Here is a 21238-nt window from a genome sequence, read left to right as displayed (position 1 = left end):
AATGGGTTAGTCACTATATATGGAACATAATACATATGTCATATTGACTTATAAGCACAACATTGAGGCCATGGACTGAGCATATGTATTCTTTCAGGTAAAAAACTTTACTTTTTCTACTGAAAACATTACCTTAATACACATGAAGGGACATAAAGAGAAAACATTCAGTGATCCCAAATGCTATTTAGGTAAAACCAAGATACAAGCAAAAGGCATTGCTTTTCTTGGTAGTCCACTGGAAAGTAAGATTGGTATATAGTATCTTTCTGACCAACTTGGAATAAAATGTCAAGAAGGCAAGTCAAAAGGTTCAATAAAGAGTAAAATTTAAAAAAATAAATAAATAAGAGTGATTGAGAGAGAGAGAAGAACACTGCCATCAGTGCTGAGGTGACCCGGCAGCGGAAAATGAAGGCTCAAGATTCAACGTAACAGCAGAAAATTGGACCAAAGCTTTGGGAACAATTTTGTTTTTTCCTCAGATGATTTTCCACTTTTCTCTCAAATTGCTTTCAATAATTATTTTGCACTCTGTGGCTTGTTAGCATGTGTGGGCTTTATACTAGTCATAATTCTATCCAAACAAAAACTCATCACCTCTAAAGATAGCATTTCCAAGCCATGCTTATCTGAAGAGAAGGGTGGCGGAGCAGCCGCTGCCTTCAGTGCCAGAAGGAAGCTGGGTGGGCCCCAGAGCTCAGGGATGGAGGGCCGGCTGCATCCCAGGCAGCACTGTGAGGAAGCCAAAAATCTGAGACTTTCTGGGGAGGAACAGTCAAATCAGGCATTGGCCGTCACGACAATGACAACCTAGTTTATCTCAATCATACAGGAAAAACAGTGAGAGCACAAAGCTAACTGGGTATCCATCAGTTTATAAGTCAGAAGGACCTGAAAATGAGCTCCATGTAGCACTTCATTTACACGGGGTCCATCGAAAATACACTGAGTTCTACAGTGTGGTGAAGATGTTAAAGAATGATGATCCAAGTTTACCCAAGAACATTTGAAGGATTTCACCAATTTGACTAGAAGACTACTCATGCTGTGATTTGAATGCCATCTTTTAATTAAGACAGCCAAAGAATTTTTCAGATACTACATAAGTGAAGGATAGTTAATGTTATATCTAGTAAAAGGCAGGAAAACTGAGGCTTAAAAAAAAGAAATCAAATCAATGGCACTCAAAACACTCAGCACACATTATGGGCTAGGCGCACAGTGAATTGTCCAGGAGCCTACTCACGAACCCATTTATCAAATATGTATTGAGCATGATAGTAGTCCACCAGGTACTGATGACATAGCAATGAAAAGACATACACTATTCTCTCAGAGGATAGACAAGAAGGATCACTGCACAAAATACAGGAAGAGAGGAAGTAGTATCTGAGCCAGTCTTATTTGATCAGTTTGGTAGAAGACAGGAAGAAACTCTAGAAACAATGTAGGCTAAGAATAAAAAGTAGAAACAAATAGGACAATAACAACTAGCCCAGCTAGAGACAAAGCCCTGTGCTCAGTGAAAAATAAAATTGGAGTTACATTGTGGTGTGTTTTGGGGCACCTGGTTGGCTCAACCAGCTAAGTGTCTGTCTTCCAGCTCAGGTCATGATCCCAGGATCCTGGGATGAGCCTTGTGTCCTTACATTGTGTTGGGCTCCCTGCTCAGGGGGGAGTCTGTTTCTCCCTCTCCTGCTGCCCCTCCCCCCACTGCTCTCTCTTACACACATGTTCACACTCTCAAGTAAATAAACGTGGTCTTTTTAAAAAAAATTGTGGTGTGTTTTGATTAGTAGGAAGTATGGATCTGAATTATAATTTGTGACAGCATAAAAGATCATTCATCTATCATGACAAATGCTCTACCTTTAGTGAAATAGGTAGCGTCTATTACTATACCCACTTCTCAGGTAAAATCTGTATCTATGTAGGAACTCTCAAATAGCTCAAGGTCTGAACAACAGCAGAAAGCCAATGTTCACAAAGACGGTTAAAGTATTACAGAAAATATTCAGGAATTTTAGAATTCATGAATCTTAAAAAAATGAAAGGGACTTCAGCAATCAAGTTTGACCCATTTATTTTATCCAAGAGGAAAACAAAGTCCAAAGAACTCAGACCACTTTCTTCTTTGATTATTGGTATAAAAGATAATGCTGCAAACGTTAAACACACCCCACCCCCGCACACACACAGTACTCTGGAAGCCATAAAATGTGATGTGTCTAAGAGGGATGTATTAAAATTTCCAGGAGATAGAAGAACCAGTACGTACAACTAATCACTTTAACAATGAAAGCTAAACAAGGAAAAATGGAGAGAAGGAGGAGTCTACCTAGAATTCAAATAAATAACTGGATGTGGCATGTTTTTATCAGAACATTTGATTCGATATCTCCAAGTGACTTAACAAAATTATTATAAGACACAGAACTTTTGATAGAGTAGCTTGGATTTAGAAGATTATATTCTGGAGATACAGATACTGTGGTTTTAGAAAAGGTCTTATTTCAAATTTTAGCATGTGTCAAAAGGAGTTGGAGGTCTCGTTAACACTGATTTCTAGGTCTAGCCACAGAGTTTTGATTCAATAAGTCTGGAATGTGGTATAAGAATTTGCATTTCTAACAAGTTGCCAGGTGTTGACTGATGCAACAAAGGTCCTAGAACTACACTTTGAAAATCACCGCTTAATGAAGATTACGCTCGCCTTACTCTAAGATTCAGTTAGAAATAGCGTTTGCCTCTGTAGTAATTAGACCATGCTTCCCCAATCCATAACTAATTCTCATCTTTCTTAGCAGTAAGACCTCTGTAATTTAATTGCATTAATTGCACTTATTCTTAGTTTACTTTTGCATCTTCTTGCCTTACTCGTGATCCTTCTTCATACAGATCATAAGTCTCTTTTGCTTCTTTTTGTTTTCTCCCATAGCATATATGTTGAAGTGAACCTCCGTAAACCAGAAAGTGTCAATATCATGATCACTGTCCAGGGCTCAATTTCCAGGATTTATCTAACATTAACTGCCTTCTACCCCCACCCACCCAGGAGCAAACATTCTGCTGGGGCTTTCTGCTTTTAACAGCAGCCCTTTTGTCAAATGTGTACAATGTCCTAGAGAATATTTAAGTAGGAAGGAAAGCATGTTGGTACTCTGAGCACATTTGGACATCCAGAATTTGATTCTGCAGTCTTCCCTTTACACAGAGCAATGTGCAAAATGTCAGGGTTCCAATATTCATTTCTATCCTGATTATAATCCTTTCTTTCTAAAAACTGAAGCATATGCATATGCATATGCATGAAGTACATGAAAATTTGGAACAGAAGCTCTGCGACCTTGGACTGGCCTGTGTAGCTATTTATTCTGCTTAACTCATTATTGAATTTTAAGGTCAAACTAATGTTTTCTCAATGCCATAAGACCAGAAGTGGGCTACTGATAAGAAAACCCAGGAGGATAAAGGTACAAGCTTATAACTATCATCGAAAGGACAAGAGGTGAGCCTACTTTAAATTCGAGTCTCAGGGAGCTGAACATTTTCTGCTATTTACCATCTTTCCAGATCACAATCAAAGTTACTCAATTAATCTGAGCAATTGCAGAAATGCAGCATTTCTGGAGAACTTGTCCATTTACCACCTGAATGCACAATTTCATAGAAGACCGGGCCTTCATATAAGATGCTACAGTCACAAGATCACATCCATCACTGGAGTCCAGAGCCTCAAGATAATGAAATACTGAGATCTGGGTGACCAAATAAAAAACCAACAAGGATTTAAGATCTAGTACAATCTTTCTTAAATCATTCCATTCGCTATACTGATCATGCGCTTTTAGTAACTAATTCCAAGTTAGAAAGTGAACATCTTTAAACTTTTTCTTTCTCTAGTTGTCAGAAGGAGAATTATCTTTCTTTGCACTGGTCAGAACTATATTTAAATGTTCAATAATGAATTGTGTCCACATTTTATTATTGATTCTCTTGTTTCTTTCCACATGCTGGGATTCACACGCGGGCGTCATCACATTAATCTATCACAGATTTTTAAAGCTGCCTGATTGAGGTATTGCAAGGGATTTCCCCCTACTTTTTCTTAGACTCAACTTTGAAGGACACGGTGGTGAATTTGCCTCTATAAATTTTTAATCTATGCTTGCATCCTTTTGGAAAACATGAATTCTAGGAAATTTAGTAGTATTTGATTACTTCTAAAATATATATCTTCATAATCAAAAAACAGTAAACACCCATTGGAGTACAGTGGATCTATGACATAAAAAAGTTAGAAGCTTATTGAATAGGGTCTCTGCCTATCTAAGATTAATAAATTTCAAAATGGAACATCTGGGACACACGCATGTACCATACATACACAACCTCAGAAGTGCTTCTGGGCAATGGAAATGAGAGATGTGAATAAATTTATGATTACTATCAAATTTGTTCTCTCATATTTCATAGACATATAAAGGGAGAATCTAAAATTTTTCTTATAAGGGAAGAATATTAAACATAGTATGTTATATATACACACCATTTTTCATTTTATGAAATTCTGGAAGGGAAAGAGTGTTCCATGGTATGGATATGACCTAAGGAGAATGCTGTGAAAGGGACGATTATACAGCTGGGGCTCTTGCTAACTTATTCTAGGGAAGTAGTAGAGACATTTAAACAGGGAATCAAAGCATGAAAATAAAGCGAGATAACATTTATAAGTTACTGCCTTAGTACACTTAAAGTATTCTCATTATCAGAAAGACTGAAGGGACATGGTCAATGAGTTTTATATTCAAAATTGTCTCCCTTGGAATTTCAACTTTCTTGAGGATTTCTTAACCTGCATAATTTTAATTACATCAAGCATGGATAACTTAAACCTGCAGAATTTTTATTCCACTGTCCATCTTATACATCCATACATTATTTACATTTAATGTATGCCAAATTCTGCCATATTCTTCTTAAATGGTATCAGAGGAGGAGATAAAACCTTTACTAAAGCCCTAAAAAGAAATACCCTAGTTAAGATATTTTTTAAAATATTATTTTAAAATTTTTAAAATATTTATTTAAAATATTTTTAAATATAAATATTTATATTTATATTAATATAAAATATTTTTAAAATTTATTTTAAAATATTTATTTTTTAAAATATCTCATACTTAAGTATGTCAAACAGAAAAATAAAGAAGTAATGATAATTTTATGATATCATATTTTTAATGTAATAATATTACTAAAAATATGTTTCTAATTATTTCTTCATTATTTTGGAAAATTGAAATAATTATGCAAAATTAAGATACAGCATTATGATCAATACATCATCATGATGTAAACATGTATATATAAAATACACTATCATGATCATCTCTAACGTGGGAATCCTCTGTCAGTGATGGGTCACCACTGAAAAGTAAAAGAATGCCAGCCAGTCATGTATTAGATAGCCATATTTGTAAAAACATCTGAGGAGAAATTTCATTAGACTTTGTGGCCTAACCTGACTTCACCTAATGACTGAGTAAAAGCTAGAACCATTGAAGAGTTTGCAAACGAATTCCCCTAAGGAGAGAGGAATATATCCACAATTTGAGAAACTGTGCTGTAGACAGGAAATAGCATATGTACAGACCACCTTGTAGATTAAGGAAAAGTAGAAAGAATTTTCACCAAATATTTTCTTTCATCTTCATTTCTATTCACATGGAAATGTTGTTCTTATATGTTACAACCTATGGACTCAATTGTTTCAGTAAACAGTATACAGGTCTTTTTTTTTTCCAGTTAGACTCTTCATAGTTTTTATAGAAACTTTTAAGCACTTCTTTAAAATATTATGGTTACTAGCCTTCAAAGGAGACCTAGACTTACACACGAACTTTAAATATGCCATAAAACTTAAAACAAATCATCTTAATGCATAAAATAGAATAGGATAGATCAGGAATTCACGGAAGTAATTAAATCCCCAAATTTTCTCAAACTACATTTACTCAATCTTGAAGCACTTTGAAAGCAGATCAGATCATAACCATTTCCTCTATTTCAAAAATAACTAATTTTATCTTTTTTTTAAAAGATTTTATTCATTTATTTGACACACAGAGAGAGAAATCACAAGTAGGCAGAGAGGCAGGCAGAGTGGGGGAAGCAGGCTCCCTGCTGAGCAGAGAGCCTGATGCAGGACGCAATCCCAGGACTCTATCCCAGGACTCTGAGATCATGACCTGAGCCAACCAGGTGCCCTAATTTAATCTTTTGATTAGAATTAGAATCTTGCCATTAAAACTTTGTTCTCTAAAAAATACCAATAAGAATACGGTCTCTTTCCTTCCTTCTCACATATTCAATCAAAAAGCAACCATTGTGGGACCATAACTTGGAAATACGTAAGCATCAATAAGGTTCTGCTATCCACAAGGGAGGGAACAGAAAAGTAAACCTCACAATTTGGATAATGAAGTACAAAGTGTTTGCATACTTCACAAGGGTTTGGTTTTCTCACATAAGACCTGTGTTCTCTCTGTGTTCAAGTTTCAAATTTATGATTTTAAGCATTAATCTTCCAAACATGAATAGTCCACCTGTGGTTTTTAGTAACCATTAACCATCTAAAGATAAACACAACGATTTGGTTTTGCAAGGAGTGGTTACTATGCGAGTGTTCCATTTGCTTCTCTTTGTAAGATACTGATTTTGTTCTGACTTACTTCTTTTTCAGCATCTTCTAGTTTCTTTTTCTTACTCTCAGGCATTAAATCATCCAACCAGCTGAGTTCCCGTTTCGTAAACAAAAAGTCCATCAGTTTTCTTACAAATACCAGAGCTAACACCTAGAGCAAAGAATAAAATAATTTATAACAGGGAAAAAATAAAAATGGGAGAGGTGAGAGGTAGCTCTGTTGCTTTTTTTTTTTTTTGTGGAAACAAGTCAATTTCAATTAAGACTGAGATCAAAGTGACACTTGAAGACATGTGTGTATAATAAACATTGTCTTTTTGCAACCTTCATTTCCTTTTCTTACCACATCCCCAGAATAATAGCTCTCATTTCATCCAGTAAAGGAGTCATTTAAAGAAACTGTCTCAGAAAAAAAGAAAAACCTACAAAATATATTGACTGTTTCTTCAATAGATGTAGTTAATAGTTTGCATTATTTTAGATGAACATTAAACTATTCGTAGCTATGCTGATAGTATTTTAATTTATAGTCATTCAAATTTGCAATACTTTTGGAAGTATTTGAAATTTATCTGAAATATTTAATAAAATTTAATTTTAGAAAATCCCCCTTGTTTTTCGGATTTGCTAGTATATCTTTAATGTTACCTTTTGAAATTTTACATTCTTCTACACAACTTCAGTTAATTCAAACCACTACGAATATTTAGTATGATAGAGACAAAACTAATATACATCCCTGAAATTCATATATAATCTTAAATCCTATCTTAGTCACTAGCTTTAGCAGCTAAAGTTTACATCATGGCTTCCCATAATTGTTCAAAATGACTTGTTCCAATTTCAGTTATTTGTGTTTCCAAAGAGAACAGAAAGTCAGGAGAAGAAAAAAAGTTGACTTAGAAGTTTCATACCATCATGGGAAAGACAATAGCGGCTCTTGAAACTTTTATTATCCACAAAAGGCCAAGGCAGCTCATCTGAATCACTGTGAAGAGATGGACTTTTCGAAGTGGTACATGCCTTAGATATATGAAATCTGGCTGGTGTTTTGCAGGCATCCAGAAGAGCTTTATTCTATCAAAGAACTAAAAGATAAACAGACTAAATTGCTTTTTACAGGCAATAAAAGTAAGACAAGTAGATGTTTAATATGGTCCAAAATATCATACATCAAGACCACACTTAAGCTGACATCTGGGCATCAGGACAATAGGATTGTTATGCATATACTCTGAAATGCACAATTTCAGTTTCATAATTTCCCATGTTTATTGCATATGGAGACAGGCTATAACTTAGAAGAGTTTAAAAATATTAAAGCCAGTGCTAAATATTGCTACCTGGGAGAGTGTAACCTTGAAAGACAAAATGTAATCATCATCTTCTTTTTCATTATCACATCCCAAAGCTCTACCTTTTATTTGCCCACTAAGCACTAGGGTCCAATCTCTGTCCTCTTCTTGCCTGAAAGAGCTCATCCATTCCCATGGCTTTAATTTTTACATGCTTGTTAGAGACTCCCAGACTTGGGTCTCTACTTCAGCATGCGCTCGCTCGCTCTCTCTCTCTCTCTCTCTCTTGCCAGAGCTCTCCACCCACATCTTGCTGTTAAGTGGGTTGTGTTGACTCTGCTGTTTTGGCCTCACCACACTGACCCCCAACGGGGTTTTGAGGCTGTCTCTACAAATAACCTTAGCCACAAAGATTTAACCTAGATGAATTACTGTTAATCAAGTATTTCCCAGAGCAAAGTTTGTTAACTGATTTCTAGTTCAGTTTCTTCTAGTGCACTGTCGAGCCATTTATAATTTTTCAATTGTATTTTATTTAAATTATTTTCATTTGGAACAGTTACTTCTGTTTTAAATTTTACCATGAAGACAGTACAATTATTTTTGGACTATAAAGATATTGTTATACTTTCGATTTTGAGTTTTCTCTACCAAAGCAAATTTTCTCGATTCAAACTTTATAGATTAAATCTTTACAAGAACCTTAAACCTTCAGTCACATTTTACTCACTAATAAATTGTGCTGCTACATGTTAGTTTTATTTTACATGGACCATTTTGTTTAATTTTTCTCAGGCAGATTTTTACAGTTTCCAATGTTTCCAACAAGAAGTGATTATTTATAAATGATGGTTTCAAGCACTGTCAGTTCTAGTTCATGCCATTCCTACAGTAATATCTATTATGCATCTTCAAAAGAATGATATTTGATTTTACTTCTTGTCTAAATTATTAAAAAAACTGTAAGCAATTCTCATCAAATATTCCAGAATTACTCTAATAAACCAAGGGACAAGTATCCATGGAGTTAAATGTTAGCATTGAACAACTTTTTTTTTTTTTAAAGCAAACCATATATATTTAAATATACATGCAAAAAGGGTGTTAATATATAATTAATAATAAAATGAAACAAAAATATAAAATATATACAAATATTTAAAATTTAAGTATTAAAATATTAAAATAAATAACAAAAATGATGTAACATAATATGTAATATATTGGTAATATATTTAACTATATAATAGGAACCTCAAATTTAACATAAATCCCTCTTTTCTTCTGTATTCCTTGACTTATGGCACAGCCTGGCTGATATTTCTTCCCTCAGTCATCTAAACCAGAATCATATGTAGCTTAGTTCATCCACTGTTCATATACTTAATGAATTTATGTTTATATTCATTAATGCCTTCCAAAATCATTTATTGAAATGTACCTCTATGCAAGTACCAAGTGCTAAATTTCTTTTTCTTGGTTCATCCTTCTCCATATTGCCTCCAAAAATTTCTTTAGGTCTTCTTATTTTTATCTCCTAAGTATCTCTTTAAATTACATGTCATTAAACAAACCAAATTCGGTGACTGGTGGAGGTGAGAATAGGGAAGAAATAAAGCAAAATCCTCTGGCTTGCAGCTGCGTGTTTCAGTTTCTATAGAACTCATTTCTCCCAGCCACCATTTCTCCATTTGTGAAGCTGCTATTGCATAAGTGTACTTCAGTGTGTGGGTGCTTCAATTGTTATTGTTTAAATGGCACATTTGCTTTACTTTGGATTCCTGAAGTGTTGGAATGAATATAGATGTGGTTATATATCTGAGTACAGAAACAGCATTCATAAGAACACTGTGATCTGTTTTTTCTGCCATGTTGCACAGTGAGAAACCTAGATACTATGTTTCATAATATTGCCAAACAATCAGGTAGTATATAAGTTCCTTCAACATAGAAGGTAACTAATTAACTAACATGCTCCTTGAACTGTTGGGATTCAGTACATGCATATTACTACTCAAGTAATGATGATCATGGTATATGTATCCTGAGTTCTGCACTTGGCTTTTACCTTGTCCTAATATCAACAATACTCCATTCCCCCACACAGTTAGCCACAAAATCCCATTTAGGAATTTCGACTTCATGAGTTTGGTGTTCACTTAAATTTTCACTAGCCTTGTTTCTCAGTGTGAGACCCTGCTTACTGTTTCATTTGTGCTATTTAAATGCATTATACTTTTCTCATAGGCCTTTAATAATGTTTTCCTCAATTTTCATTTGAGAGATTCACACCCCAAATAATTCCAAAACTTGACATTCTTGTTTAGTTCTAAACCTCATGGGTATAAAATCATGTGAGTGGAATTAGGGGGAAAAATCTGTTGAAACCTATCAAAATGATTTTACTTTGTTTCTTAAACTTCTGCTGCTGTATTTATGTGAGCCTGGGGCCTAATAATAAATACTTTTCACTTACAGATGAAATTAGTACTCGTGGAACTTTTGCCAAAGGCAAAAAACAGTAAAACAAATAAACAAAACCTCTTCAGTACTCTTCTCTATCTGCCTTACCAAACCAAGTCTTTCAAAATATACTTTTCATACGTGAAATTATAAATGAGCAAATTAAATTTAATTAGAGTAAAATTTAAATGCATAACACACTTCTCAGCCATTTCCCTCTCCCAAGTAAATTCTACCCGAGTGTCAGGAAGAACAGTCAAAATACCTAATTCGGGTGTCCAGTGATCTTTCAATGACTTCAAACTGAAATTTTGCCTCAGTTCTGATATCTAGTACTTCCCTAAGGCTGAAATGCTTTTTCTTCTCCCAAAGTCAGAAACTCATTGGTTGTTCATTCAGGAAGAGAGTTTCTGTGCTGCCTGTTCCTCAGCGTAAAGACTTTAGCTAAGCGACCCATGGTTTTGTTGCTCGGAATCCATTTTGTTTGGCTAAGCAGCCTGCAGTCACCTGGATCAACACTAGCTCCTCATGCAGGCACATGCCCTAGGTAACTGCCAGCAGAGTCACAAGTAAATGTAAGCTCCTGAGATGACTCCCTCAAATGTCCTTGCAGTCAACAGTCTCCCTTAACTCCCAGAGCCTTTTTCCCTTACATGCTCCTTAGGTAAGAACCCCCCACCCCGGGGCTTACCAAAACCCTGCTTTTTATTTGAATTGATCAATCAGACTTAGACCAATAACCCCAAAGCACTCCACCCACAAATCTTAATAAAGTCATGTGCCACAGGTCTTGATTCTTTCTCTTGATTTTTTTCCCATTACAGACCCTTAAGGTGCACCAGGTACTTCCTCCAGGACCAGTGAGTAATAAATTACCTATTTCAATTTCTCTTCTAGTCTATCCTTGAACCACAGCATGCCATCCAGCGCCCTGTGCTCCACTTCACATGGGTTAATTTTACAAATTCATAGTAGTCGGGTGACTTTTCTTTCACATCTTTGAACAGCAATGAGACTAGCTGTGTCTTAGAAAAAGCAGCAGTTTGTTTTCCCTTTGGTCAACAAAAAATAAACTATACTTCACAATAAATAACGCTTAAAATTAGTCCCCTTTGAAGAAAACTCGAGTGTTTTAGATCAATGATGTTAAGTCATAAGACAAGATTTTTCCAAGGCAAATTTAAGTAGAAATCTCCCTCTTTCTTCATGTGGCTTTCTTCCCTGAGTCTTCTCTTCTTGTAAGGATCCTTGTCATTGGATTTAGGGTTCACCCCAAATGTTGGATGATGGGCTCATATTGAGCCTCATAACTAATCCATCCTCAGAAGCCCTTTTTCCAAATAATGTCACATACTGAGATTGCAGGTGGACATGACTGGGGAAACACTATTCAAACCACTGTGATATCGCGAGCATGAATAATTTTCCAACTTCCTCTGCAAAAAACTAGAATACAATTGTGGTCATTTTAAAATGTATACACAAATTCTTCAGTAATATTCTCTTCCAGAGATGGAGTCTAACTTCCCTCTATGTGTGCAAGCTGGACATAATGACTCACTTCAAACAAACAAACAAACAAACAAACAAACGGAAGTGACCATATGTAACTTTGGAGACTAAGTCAAAAGGCACAGTGACTTCACCTTCACTCTTCTCACATTGCTCACTCTGATGGAAGTCAGCTTCCTGGTCATGAGAGCACTTAAGTGTCCTATGAAGAGCCTATCTAGCAAAAAACTGAGGCCTCCTACCAACAGCCACAGAGGAATCAATGCCTTTTCCCAGGGCTGTGTGGTAAGCCATCTTGGACAGAGGTCCTCTAGTCCTAGTCAAGCTTTCCGATGCCTGCAGCCCCACATCCCAACAGCAACTACAAGAGACATCTTGAGCCAGAACCACCCGGCTAATCTGTTCCCAAATTCATGGCCCACACAAACTGTGAAATAATAAATGTTCATTGTTTAAAAGTCACTAAGTTAATTGTAGTTTGTTATAAATTGTCATATAATTTGCTAATAGAAAATTAATACAACTGTATGCAACTAATACTTATCTAAACAAGTAATAAGCTTCCCTTTACATCTTGAAATTGCCTTACCCTATATATTTTTAATTTAATTTTAAAAAAGAATTCTGTAAATATAATCATTCTAGTAATAGAAAAACAAACATAAAAGGAAGAAAATCACCCGGGATCTCACTACTTTAATAACTGTTTTTATTTCTCTACCTTCCCTTTTGATTCATTCACACTCACAGCTTTATAAACCTATAGGGTAGGTACAGCATGTTTTCCTATTTTTTTGCTCTGCATTAAGCCATAAGCCTTTTTACCATGTTCCTTTTATGGCCATCATAATTACCAATCTTAAGTGACTGTAACATAGAGACCACTTAATTATTTTACTGCTGATGGATAATTGGGTTATTTCCAATATTTTGATAGTATGTGTTACAATGAACATCTTTGTACATACAGTTCTTCTTTTCTGTCCCATACACATGATTACAGTATCAAAGATTAAAAGCATTTGGATATTTTTGAAATGTACTATTATTAGTTTTCTAAGAGGTTTGTACGTCTAAACCTTATACAGTTTAATATAACTTATGGTAATCAAAAGTACCTTAAAATTATGAACCATTGTGAAGAAATTTAATGGCGGTGTGAAAGCTGCTCCTCAGATGATGTCATTTTCTTAGCTATCACATGATTTAGCATCAATAGACTTAAGATAGGTCATCACAGATGTGAATGGTTTACTGCAAGCAATTTACCTGAATTCCCTTTAGAGATGAAGCACCCATATAAAGAAACACTCCATATAGCACTGGCATGGGAATAAACTGTAAAAGAACAATTGGAGAAACGATACAAGTTATTTTCATATAACTGGTCATGCTATTTTTCACTTACCAAAGAAAAACACAGAAAAATAAATATTTTAAAGGCAACATAAGGCAGAGCCAGAAGTCCCAGGTTCAAATCCTAGCTCTAACACTTTTTAGCTGCATAACCTTAGGTAAGTTACCTAAGCTCTTTGTGCCTTAGTTTTCCTGTGTGTATCTAAAAAAGGATGGTAATAATAAGGTTGTTATGAGTATTTAATAGGTCATAACCTATAAAAGGGCATATAAAATACATAATAAAGAATAAATATTAACTATTACTATTATACTACTTAAGGGAAATTTGAATTTTGTTCCACAATGGTAAGATATTTGGATTAAAGATGAATAATGGAGCTAACATCTAGATGTTCTGATATTATGCAAGACATTTGCAAACGTCGACTGTTCAGTTTTTCTCTTTTTATTGGAATAGTTCGGCATAATTGTAGCTCTGTACTTATATAACCTAGAAATAAGTTCTTGAAAACGTACTTACATAAATGATTAATTTTAAGTTAACCTATATAACTGATTAAATCATTCCATTAGGACTTTCAAATTATAGACAACTAAAATGAGTTATAAGTTAGAATACAATTGACATAACCTTGGTAATACCTGTCAAAATTCTATGACAAATAACTACTCTTTAATGCTCTTCAAAATGGACTCAATTATTTTAAATGTAAAGAAAATAAGGATATACAATGGTGATATCCATGCAGTAGTTTCATGAAACATTTAATATACAAAACTGCATATGTGGCCATGACTATTACATGGCTCATCTCTGCACCTCTATCTTATACTAGGTAATGTTAATTGCAAATACATCTGACACGAAAATGGAGACTTTATTTCATATGGGCCCGCAGTGAATTCAGGTCAAGAATGAGTTAGAAATAATGAGTGACTTCTCCCCATAACCTAGTAACTATTTCAAAATTACAGTAATAATTTACACATCACATTTACTTTGCCAAGCCAAATTTCTTCGGTATTTAAGGTTTCCAAAACACAGCACATAACTTCCCCTGTTAAGAAGTTATATAAACATGGTAAAGAAATTCATCACTTTTGTCACATGCCATACAGTATTTGCAAATTGATGGCTTTGATTCAAATGAAATTTATTAAACAATAATAAATATATTCCGCCTTCTCTTAACTTCATAAAGGCAGATTTCATTACCTTCAGAATACTGGTCATAAAGACTGATGAACCCATAAGAATGAAAATCATAAGCCCAGTAACCCTTTGCTCCCGAATGCCAAGAAACTTGGGCTGTTCTCCTGGAGCTGAACATTCTGATTCCAGTTTTAAGCTGTTGACATGAGTGATGGACAGGACAGTGGCAGCCACAAACCACGGCAGGCCCATGATGGAGCACACCCCGAGCATGACAGCCACCATCAATAGATCCAGATGGTACCCACAACCTTTCTGTTAAAAGAAAGAAAAGAGGATTCTCATAGGAACTGAATTTAGTATAGAGACAAATGACACCACCACCATGGAACAGTAAGAATAGAAAAGAGATACTATCTTGAGGCTTAGACAACTGATTCTAAAATGCAAAATAAATTAAAGATAAAAAAGTAACAGTCTGAAAATATATAATCCACTTAAGGAAAAGTTGCAGATGTTCCTATTACAATTATGATTATAGTAACTTCAACCTACTTTAATAGGTTTAATGTACGTCTGGGTTCAGATTACATTAGTTTCCATTCTATTTCTGTTGGATAATTAAAGTCATTATTAAATACAGTCACTTTGCTTGGTTTCCTTAAATGGGCAAGTTAACTTACAATTCATATAGCTACTCATTCATCCTTTATTCATACAAAAAATTACTGAACACCATGTACCAGGCATCAGGGAGAAAACAAAGTAAGGACCATATCCACGACAGTACTCAGATGGTCTGAGTGTGAATAGAAACCACTTCCTGACAATACTCAAGAAGCCCTTCATATCAGACCTAAAGAGAAACTCTTCTCAAACACGGTGTTTCCAATTGCCCTCTTTTGTGTCAATGGTGGGTGTCTCAATGTCTTACTGGGAAAAATAATACCATGGAATCTAAGCTTCCTTATACACACCTGTTTTTATCCTGATACAGCTCTTTCTCTCTATCTAGCTCTCATTTGTTTCAGTTTCAACACTAGAAAAATTTGGCCTCTCCCTAAAATGAAAGTTTTTGTGTTTTCTGTCTCTCCGTGATCCTACTCCACTATCACTGACTTCAGGGCTTTCTAGGACCAGGCAAGAAACATAATTGAGAAAAAACAGGTGCAGAGGGCATGTGGAGTGGAGATGCAAGGAAGGGAGACACGGTGAGTGGCCGAGGGCTCCCAGGAAAGAAGCTGAAGGGCAAACAGCGTGTGCCTCTCCCTTCACCATCCTTCCCCCCATAGGAAATCATCAGTGGAAAGCCTCCAGGGTAGCAAATGGCTTGGCCGGTTTTACATTTCAACTCTTAATGACTGACTTCATGAGAGGTAGTATATAACACAGTGGTTAAGGGCTTAGGTTCTGGAGATAGGTGGCCTGGGATCAAATGCTGGCTCAACCAATGACCTTGAGCAAATCATGTGACCTCTTGTGCCTCTGTTTCCCTATCTGAAAAAGGATGATGGTGATAACAGGTGTCACTTCACTGGGTTGTTGTGAGAATTAAATAATTTAATTTTGAAAATTATTCAGAACAATGTCTGATATATACCAAGCACTCAGTAAATGTTAGGGACTATTATATTCTGGCAATTGAACAATAAATTCTTATTTGTTCTCATTTGTCTCAAGACTCCTCAATAAAAAGATGCATTTCTTAAGGGCAGGTAACGTATCATATAATGTCTCAGTATTTCCAATAGTTTTTAACGCAATCATTGGCACACAATAAGCAATCAATAAGGTACAGATCGGCTTTTTTAGAGCGGAATAAGCTTCATTAAAACACCTTTCAGAATCAGATTTAATAAGTATAATTTAAAATAAATATAGCCGTTACATTTGTTATTATGAATATGAGCAGAAATTACCAATCCTTCTAAAGGAATAATAATTCTGATTTTTTTTTTTTTACAGGCTGTTCTATCAAACTGCAAGAATTTCCTAGTTACTATGACTCTCATAAAGCCTAGAATGTGAAACATCCTGAGCATTTGTCGCATATTTGTCATGGTAGTGTTTTCTTTCTGTTATTTTGTTTCGTTAATTGTTTGATTAAGAAAAACACTCTTAAAGTCAGCGTACTTCCTGTCCTTTCGGCATTTACCCCTGCCGAATGACAGAAGCACAGGAGACAACGAAGACAAAATAGCAGATATGCACAACAGGACCTTTTCCTCCTGTGTTGTCACCAATTCAGTAGTGGCCTTCCTCGGCTTGGCTTCGCCAGCATGACTAACTGCAAATTCCCTCGTCAATAGGACTCTAGAAACTCCTTTTTGCAAGTAACTCGGCAAAGATTTTTATTACTAAGAGCTGGAGAGTGGGACGAGAAAGCCAGCAAAATGGCTTAAGAAGAAGCTTCACGAGGTCTACACTGCGACCATCTAGTCCTTTCAAATAAACAATTTGGAAGATGTGGCTGCATAGAATAGAATACAAATTTTGGTCCCTTTAAAGGAGCTATCTTAACCAGTGATGTGAATGGTGCCCCCTGGGCTGTTTTGCAAAGTTATGGTATTGCTAAGAAAGAATGGAAGACTAGCTAACAGCCATGTGATAAGCATCAGGGGAAGGCAGAGGACAAGGGGCTTGGAGGGTCTGGCTTGTCCTTTTAGCACACCCTGGACTTTCCCAGGATCCATGCTCACTAGGGCTTAATAATAGAAGGAAGGCCTTCTTCATGATAGTGATTTCCTACGGCTCTTATCTAATGTTTAAAAAAGACAATAAAATATAAACAGTGAGCTTCTGGATTGCAGGAAGCAGACAAAATAATGGTTTCCGAGTAAATAATTTCATTTTTAAATTTAGAAAGCTAGCTTCGTACAATACACGCATCTAATAAAAACAAAAACACAATTTCCCCCTGATTACGTTGGACAGCAATGGGAGCATCTTAATTTCATGTGAATCAAAGGAAATAAAGCAGTTCTGGCACTTCCACTAATTAATCATCATCATCCTTCTTGCCTTTCATTAAATATCTTAAAATTTGGTCTTTGTACCCAAATTATTAGCTGATAGGCATGACAGCCAAGGGGAAGTATCCCTTTGTCAGAGAGAGAACTCTGTACCTTCGAACATATTTCTGTAGATTTTTTTTCTGAAATAAAGACAGAATCAGAGCTTTTATTCTCACTTTCATCCATGAATCACAGGAAATGGACATATGGGAGGAAAAGGGAGCATAGCAACAGGTGATACTACACCAGACCCCACTAAAACCAACATGCAGCAAGACAAGAGGCCAGCCAAGAGGACCATCTGATACCCAGATGCCACTGCTGAAAAAATTCATTTCAAAGCTTGGCAGCAATTTCCTGCATCTGTCAAGTTAACCACATAAAAGACTATAGATTGACATGAAGAACCAGGCTGACAAAGAGGGCAAAAAAGAACATATCAAATGCCATAATCATCAAGAGAATGTGGTGCCAAATGAATGTTGCAAACGCATTCATTTACTCAAGTGATCTGAGATTGTATTGCTGTTTATTAAAAATGATGTCAAAAGAAGCCTGAACTGTCTACAGAAACATGTAGAAAAGCCCACAGTTGTAGTTTAACAGAAACTTTCTTTTCTGTAAGATAGTATCTTTCTTTCTACTTTTGGAGAATGTGCTTTTTAAAAAAAAAAAAAAAAAGCAGTTATTTCTAATGCTTTTCAAAGGGAGTCAAGTAACCTATGCCTATCAAACTTCTTGAGATAAGAAAACAAAAAATGCTAGAGTACAGATCTATACCTATATACAATATAGATGAGAACTTGCTTTCTCAAATTTTTGTATTTACAGCTTCTTTCACTCTTGAATGACCCAAAAGATCATGAGGTGCAGTGAACTGGAATTTTGCTAATTTGAGCTTCTTCATTCTGAGGGAGGAGAAAGTCACTTGGCGAGTTGGGCCAACTTCTTCAGCTCAATACAGCTTTACTGTGTATGTAGTAACACCCTCAAATGATTAAAAAAAAAAAAACATTTTTAATGGCATGAAAAAATGCTCTACAGGAAAACAAGTACTGCTTTGGTAAAAATAAAAAGTGAAGAAAAAAGGAAAATGTAAGTTTGGAAGACATCAAAATGATGAATTCCAAGGTGACTTGGATGTACAATACAGACTAAGATACATGATGTAGGGTCATCTACAGAAACCAGAAAACACAATTCATTGAACTATTTCAAGTCATGATCCAAACAAGGCAAAAATGGGTTTTTAAGTGACTAAAAAAAAAAAAAAAGCTGAAAATGTGGTTAACTTGTGGTCTGGGGATATACTCAAGAAACACGTATCTTTTCCTGACAATGTGGTTCAAGTCAAAGCCAGGGGACTATGCAAACATTTCAGTGAAGCAACAGGTGGGGAGAGCGGCTATGGAACAAACCGTTACTTAAGCCAAGACTGTTCTGAGAAGGTGATCTTTTGTTGTTGTTAGCAGGAAAAACAGCAGCAGCAGAATGCACTATACTGAAGCTTACAGAGGACAATGGTTATAGGCAAAAAAATTTTAAAAGTGTTTGGTGTAGATAAAATATGTCTTCACTGGAAAGAATTTGCTTTGCCAATATCCACATCTAAGGAGGAGGATGGAGTGTTCAGATTTACAGTGACCAAGGAAAGATTAATTCTTGGGGCACCTGGGTGGCACAGTTGATTGAGTGTCCGACTTTTGGTTTTGGCTCGGGTCATGATCTCAGAGTCATAAGATCAAGACCCTCGGGACCCCCTGTCCCAGTCAGGCTCAATGGGGAGTCTGCTTAAAACTCTCTCTCCCTTTCCCTCTGCCCCTCCATCCTCCATCCCTCAAATAAATAAATAAACCTTTTTTAAAAAAGATTAATTCTGGGACGCCTGGGTGGCTCAGTGGGTTAAAGCCTCTGCCTTTGGCTCAGGTCATGATCCCAGGGTCCTGGGATGGAGCCCAGCATCAGGCTCTCTGCTCAGCAGGGAGCCTGCTTCCTCCTCTCTCTCTGCCTGCCTCTCTGCCTACTTGTGATCTTTCTCTCTGTCAAATAAATAAATAAAAATCTTTTTAAAAAAATTAATTCTACTCATGGCAATATAGCAGAACTAATGATTAAATCACTTGCTCTATTATTTACTAGATCCAGCCTATTAAGGGACAAAATATAAATCTTTTGATTGCCCATTTATTTGTACAACAAAAAATTAATTACAAATCATGTAATATATTTTAGTTATACAAACTCAAGTTTATTTCAGTGACAAAAATATTAAATGCTTTAATGCTACATTTAATTCTACAAATGCAAGTACTTGAAAAGACCACTTTTAGATGTTTTATGGTATTTTAGCTATTCTACATGATATGTAAAGGGAGAAATATGGCATATTTGTTGACTTAGAACTTTGGAAAGGCTGTGAATATTTTTAAATAATTGTTATTAAATAAGTGGGCTATTAAACTTGGGAATCTGAATTTCTTGTTTCGAGGGCTGTACATCACTCTAAGTTTCCAGTATTAAATGGGTAGTTTTAAATTCAACTCATATAGGCTTATAAGAACCAATTATTTACTTTTCAAAATTTTTCCCTGCCAATTGATATCACATTGGTAACATGAAATGGTCCATGGTGGGAATATTCACACTACGAAAATCAGCAAACATTATAAATTATAAATCAGGGTCCCTCTCCTTTAAATGCAGAGAACTGGTTGTTAACCATATACTAGTACACCACTTATCTACTTACTATGACTTTTTTAGATATTTTTTTAAAGCTACCTTTTTAAAAAAGTTTTTATTTAAATCTCAGCTTGTTAACATACAGTGTCACATTAGTTGCAGGTATACAATTTAGTGATTCCACACTTCCGTACAACACCCTGTGCTCATCGCAAGAAGTGCCCTCCTTAATCCCCATCACCTAGTTCACCCAACTCCCACCCATCTCCCCTCTGGTAACCAACAGTTTGTTCTCTACAGTTAAAAGTATGTCTCTTGGTTTGGTGCTCTCGCTCTCTCTCTCTCTCTCTTTTTTTTTTTTTTTTTTTTTGGACAGGGAGAGAGAGAGAGAGAGAGCACAAGCAGGTGCAAGGCGAATGGCAGGCAGAGAGAGAAGCAGGCTCCCCGCTGAGCAGGGAGCCCAGTGCAGGACTCGATCCCAAGACCCTGAGATCATGACCAGAGCCAAAGGCAGATACTTAACCGACTGAGCCACCCAGGCGCCCCCTTCTCTCTTTCCCTTTACTCATTTGTTTTGTTTCTTAAATTCTACATAATTAAGAATTATTTAATAAAAGCAAAAGTGAATTGAACTAATCCTTTTAGAAAACGTTCTGAGCACTTGAAGTACTTTCTACAAAGAGAATGAAGAACACAGCTTTCGTATAGACACACATTCTCCTCCCATATTTACATAAAATTCCTTTTTAGTAAGATTTATTAGAAATAATTGTGCTTTCTTATGATAATGCCATTAGTGTTTTCCACCAAATAGTTCAATCAGAGATTGTTTAATGCTTCTGACAAACATACTTATAAAATTCTATAAAGCATGATTTCTGTTGCTCTGACAAGGAGCCTTTTCCTAGAGTTTGAAGAGTATATGAAGATAGCTGGGAATTATCTCATGATACCAGAACAAAACAATTTGATTAATTGTGCATGTTTACAAGGTTTGATTTGGATTATTTTTAAAAGATTTTATTTATTTATTTGTCAGAGAGAGAGCACA

At 35.6% G+C, this 21238-nt stretch overlaps 1 protein-coding gene across 5 annotated transcripts in view; it reads right to left on the bottom strand.

Moving 5' to 3' along the window:
• The window catches only part of SLC4A10 (solute carrier family 4 member 10), a 161517-nt gene that overhangs the window by 12782 nt on the left and 127497 nt on the right, over window positions 1–21238 (bottom strand). For all 5 annotated transcript variants that reach the window (XM_059394076.1, XM_059394075.1, XM_059394077.1 and 2 more), the window contains 4 exons: window positions 14555–14806; window positions 13249–13317; window positions 7624–7797; window positions 6738–6860 (listed from right to left, as the gene is read on the bottom strand). In XM_059394076.1, coding sequence (XP_059250059.1) covers window positions 6738–6860; window positions 7624–7797; window positions 13249–13317; window positions 14555–14806 — 618 coding nt within the window. The remainder of the gene's footprint in view (window positions 1–6737; window positions 6861–7623; window positions 7798–13248; window positions 13318–14554; window positions 14807–21238) is intronic.

The sequence above is a fragment of the Mustela nigripes genome, chromosome 3 (assembly GCF_022355385.1).
Source record: "Mustela nigripes isolate SB6536 chromosome 3, MUSNIG.SB6536, whole genome shotgun sequence".
Taxonomy (NCBI): domain Eukaryota; kingdom Metazoa; phylum Chordata; class Mammalia; order Carnivora; family Mustelidae; genus Mustela; species Mustela nigripes.
The sequence above is the reverse complement of the archived record's forward strand: the minus strand, read 5'-3'. Positions and strand labels throughout refer to the sequence as shown.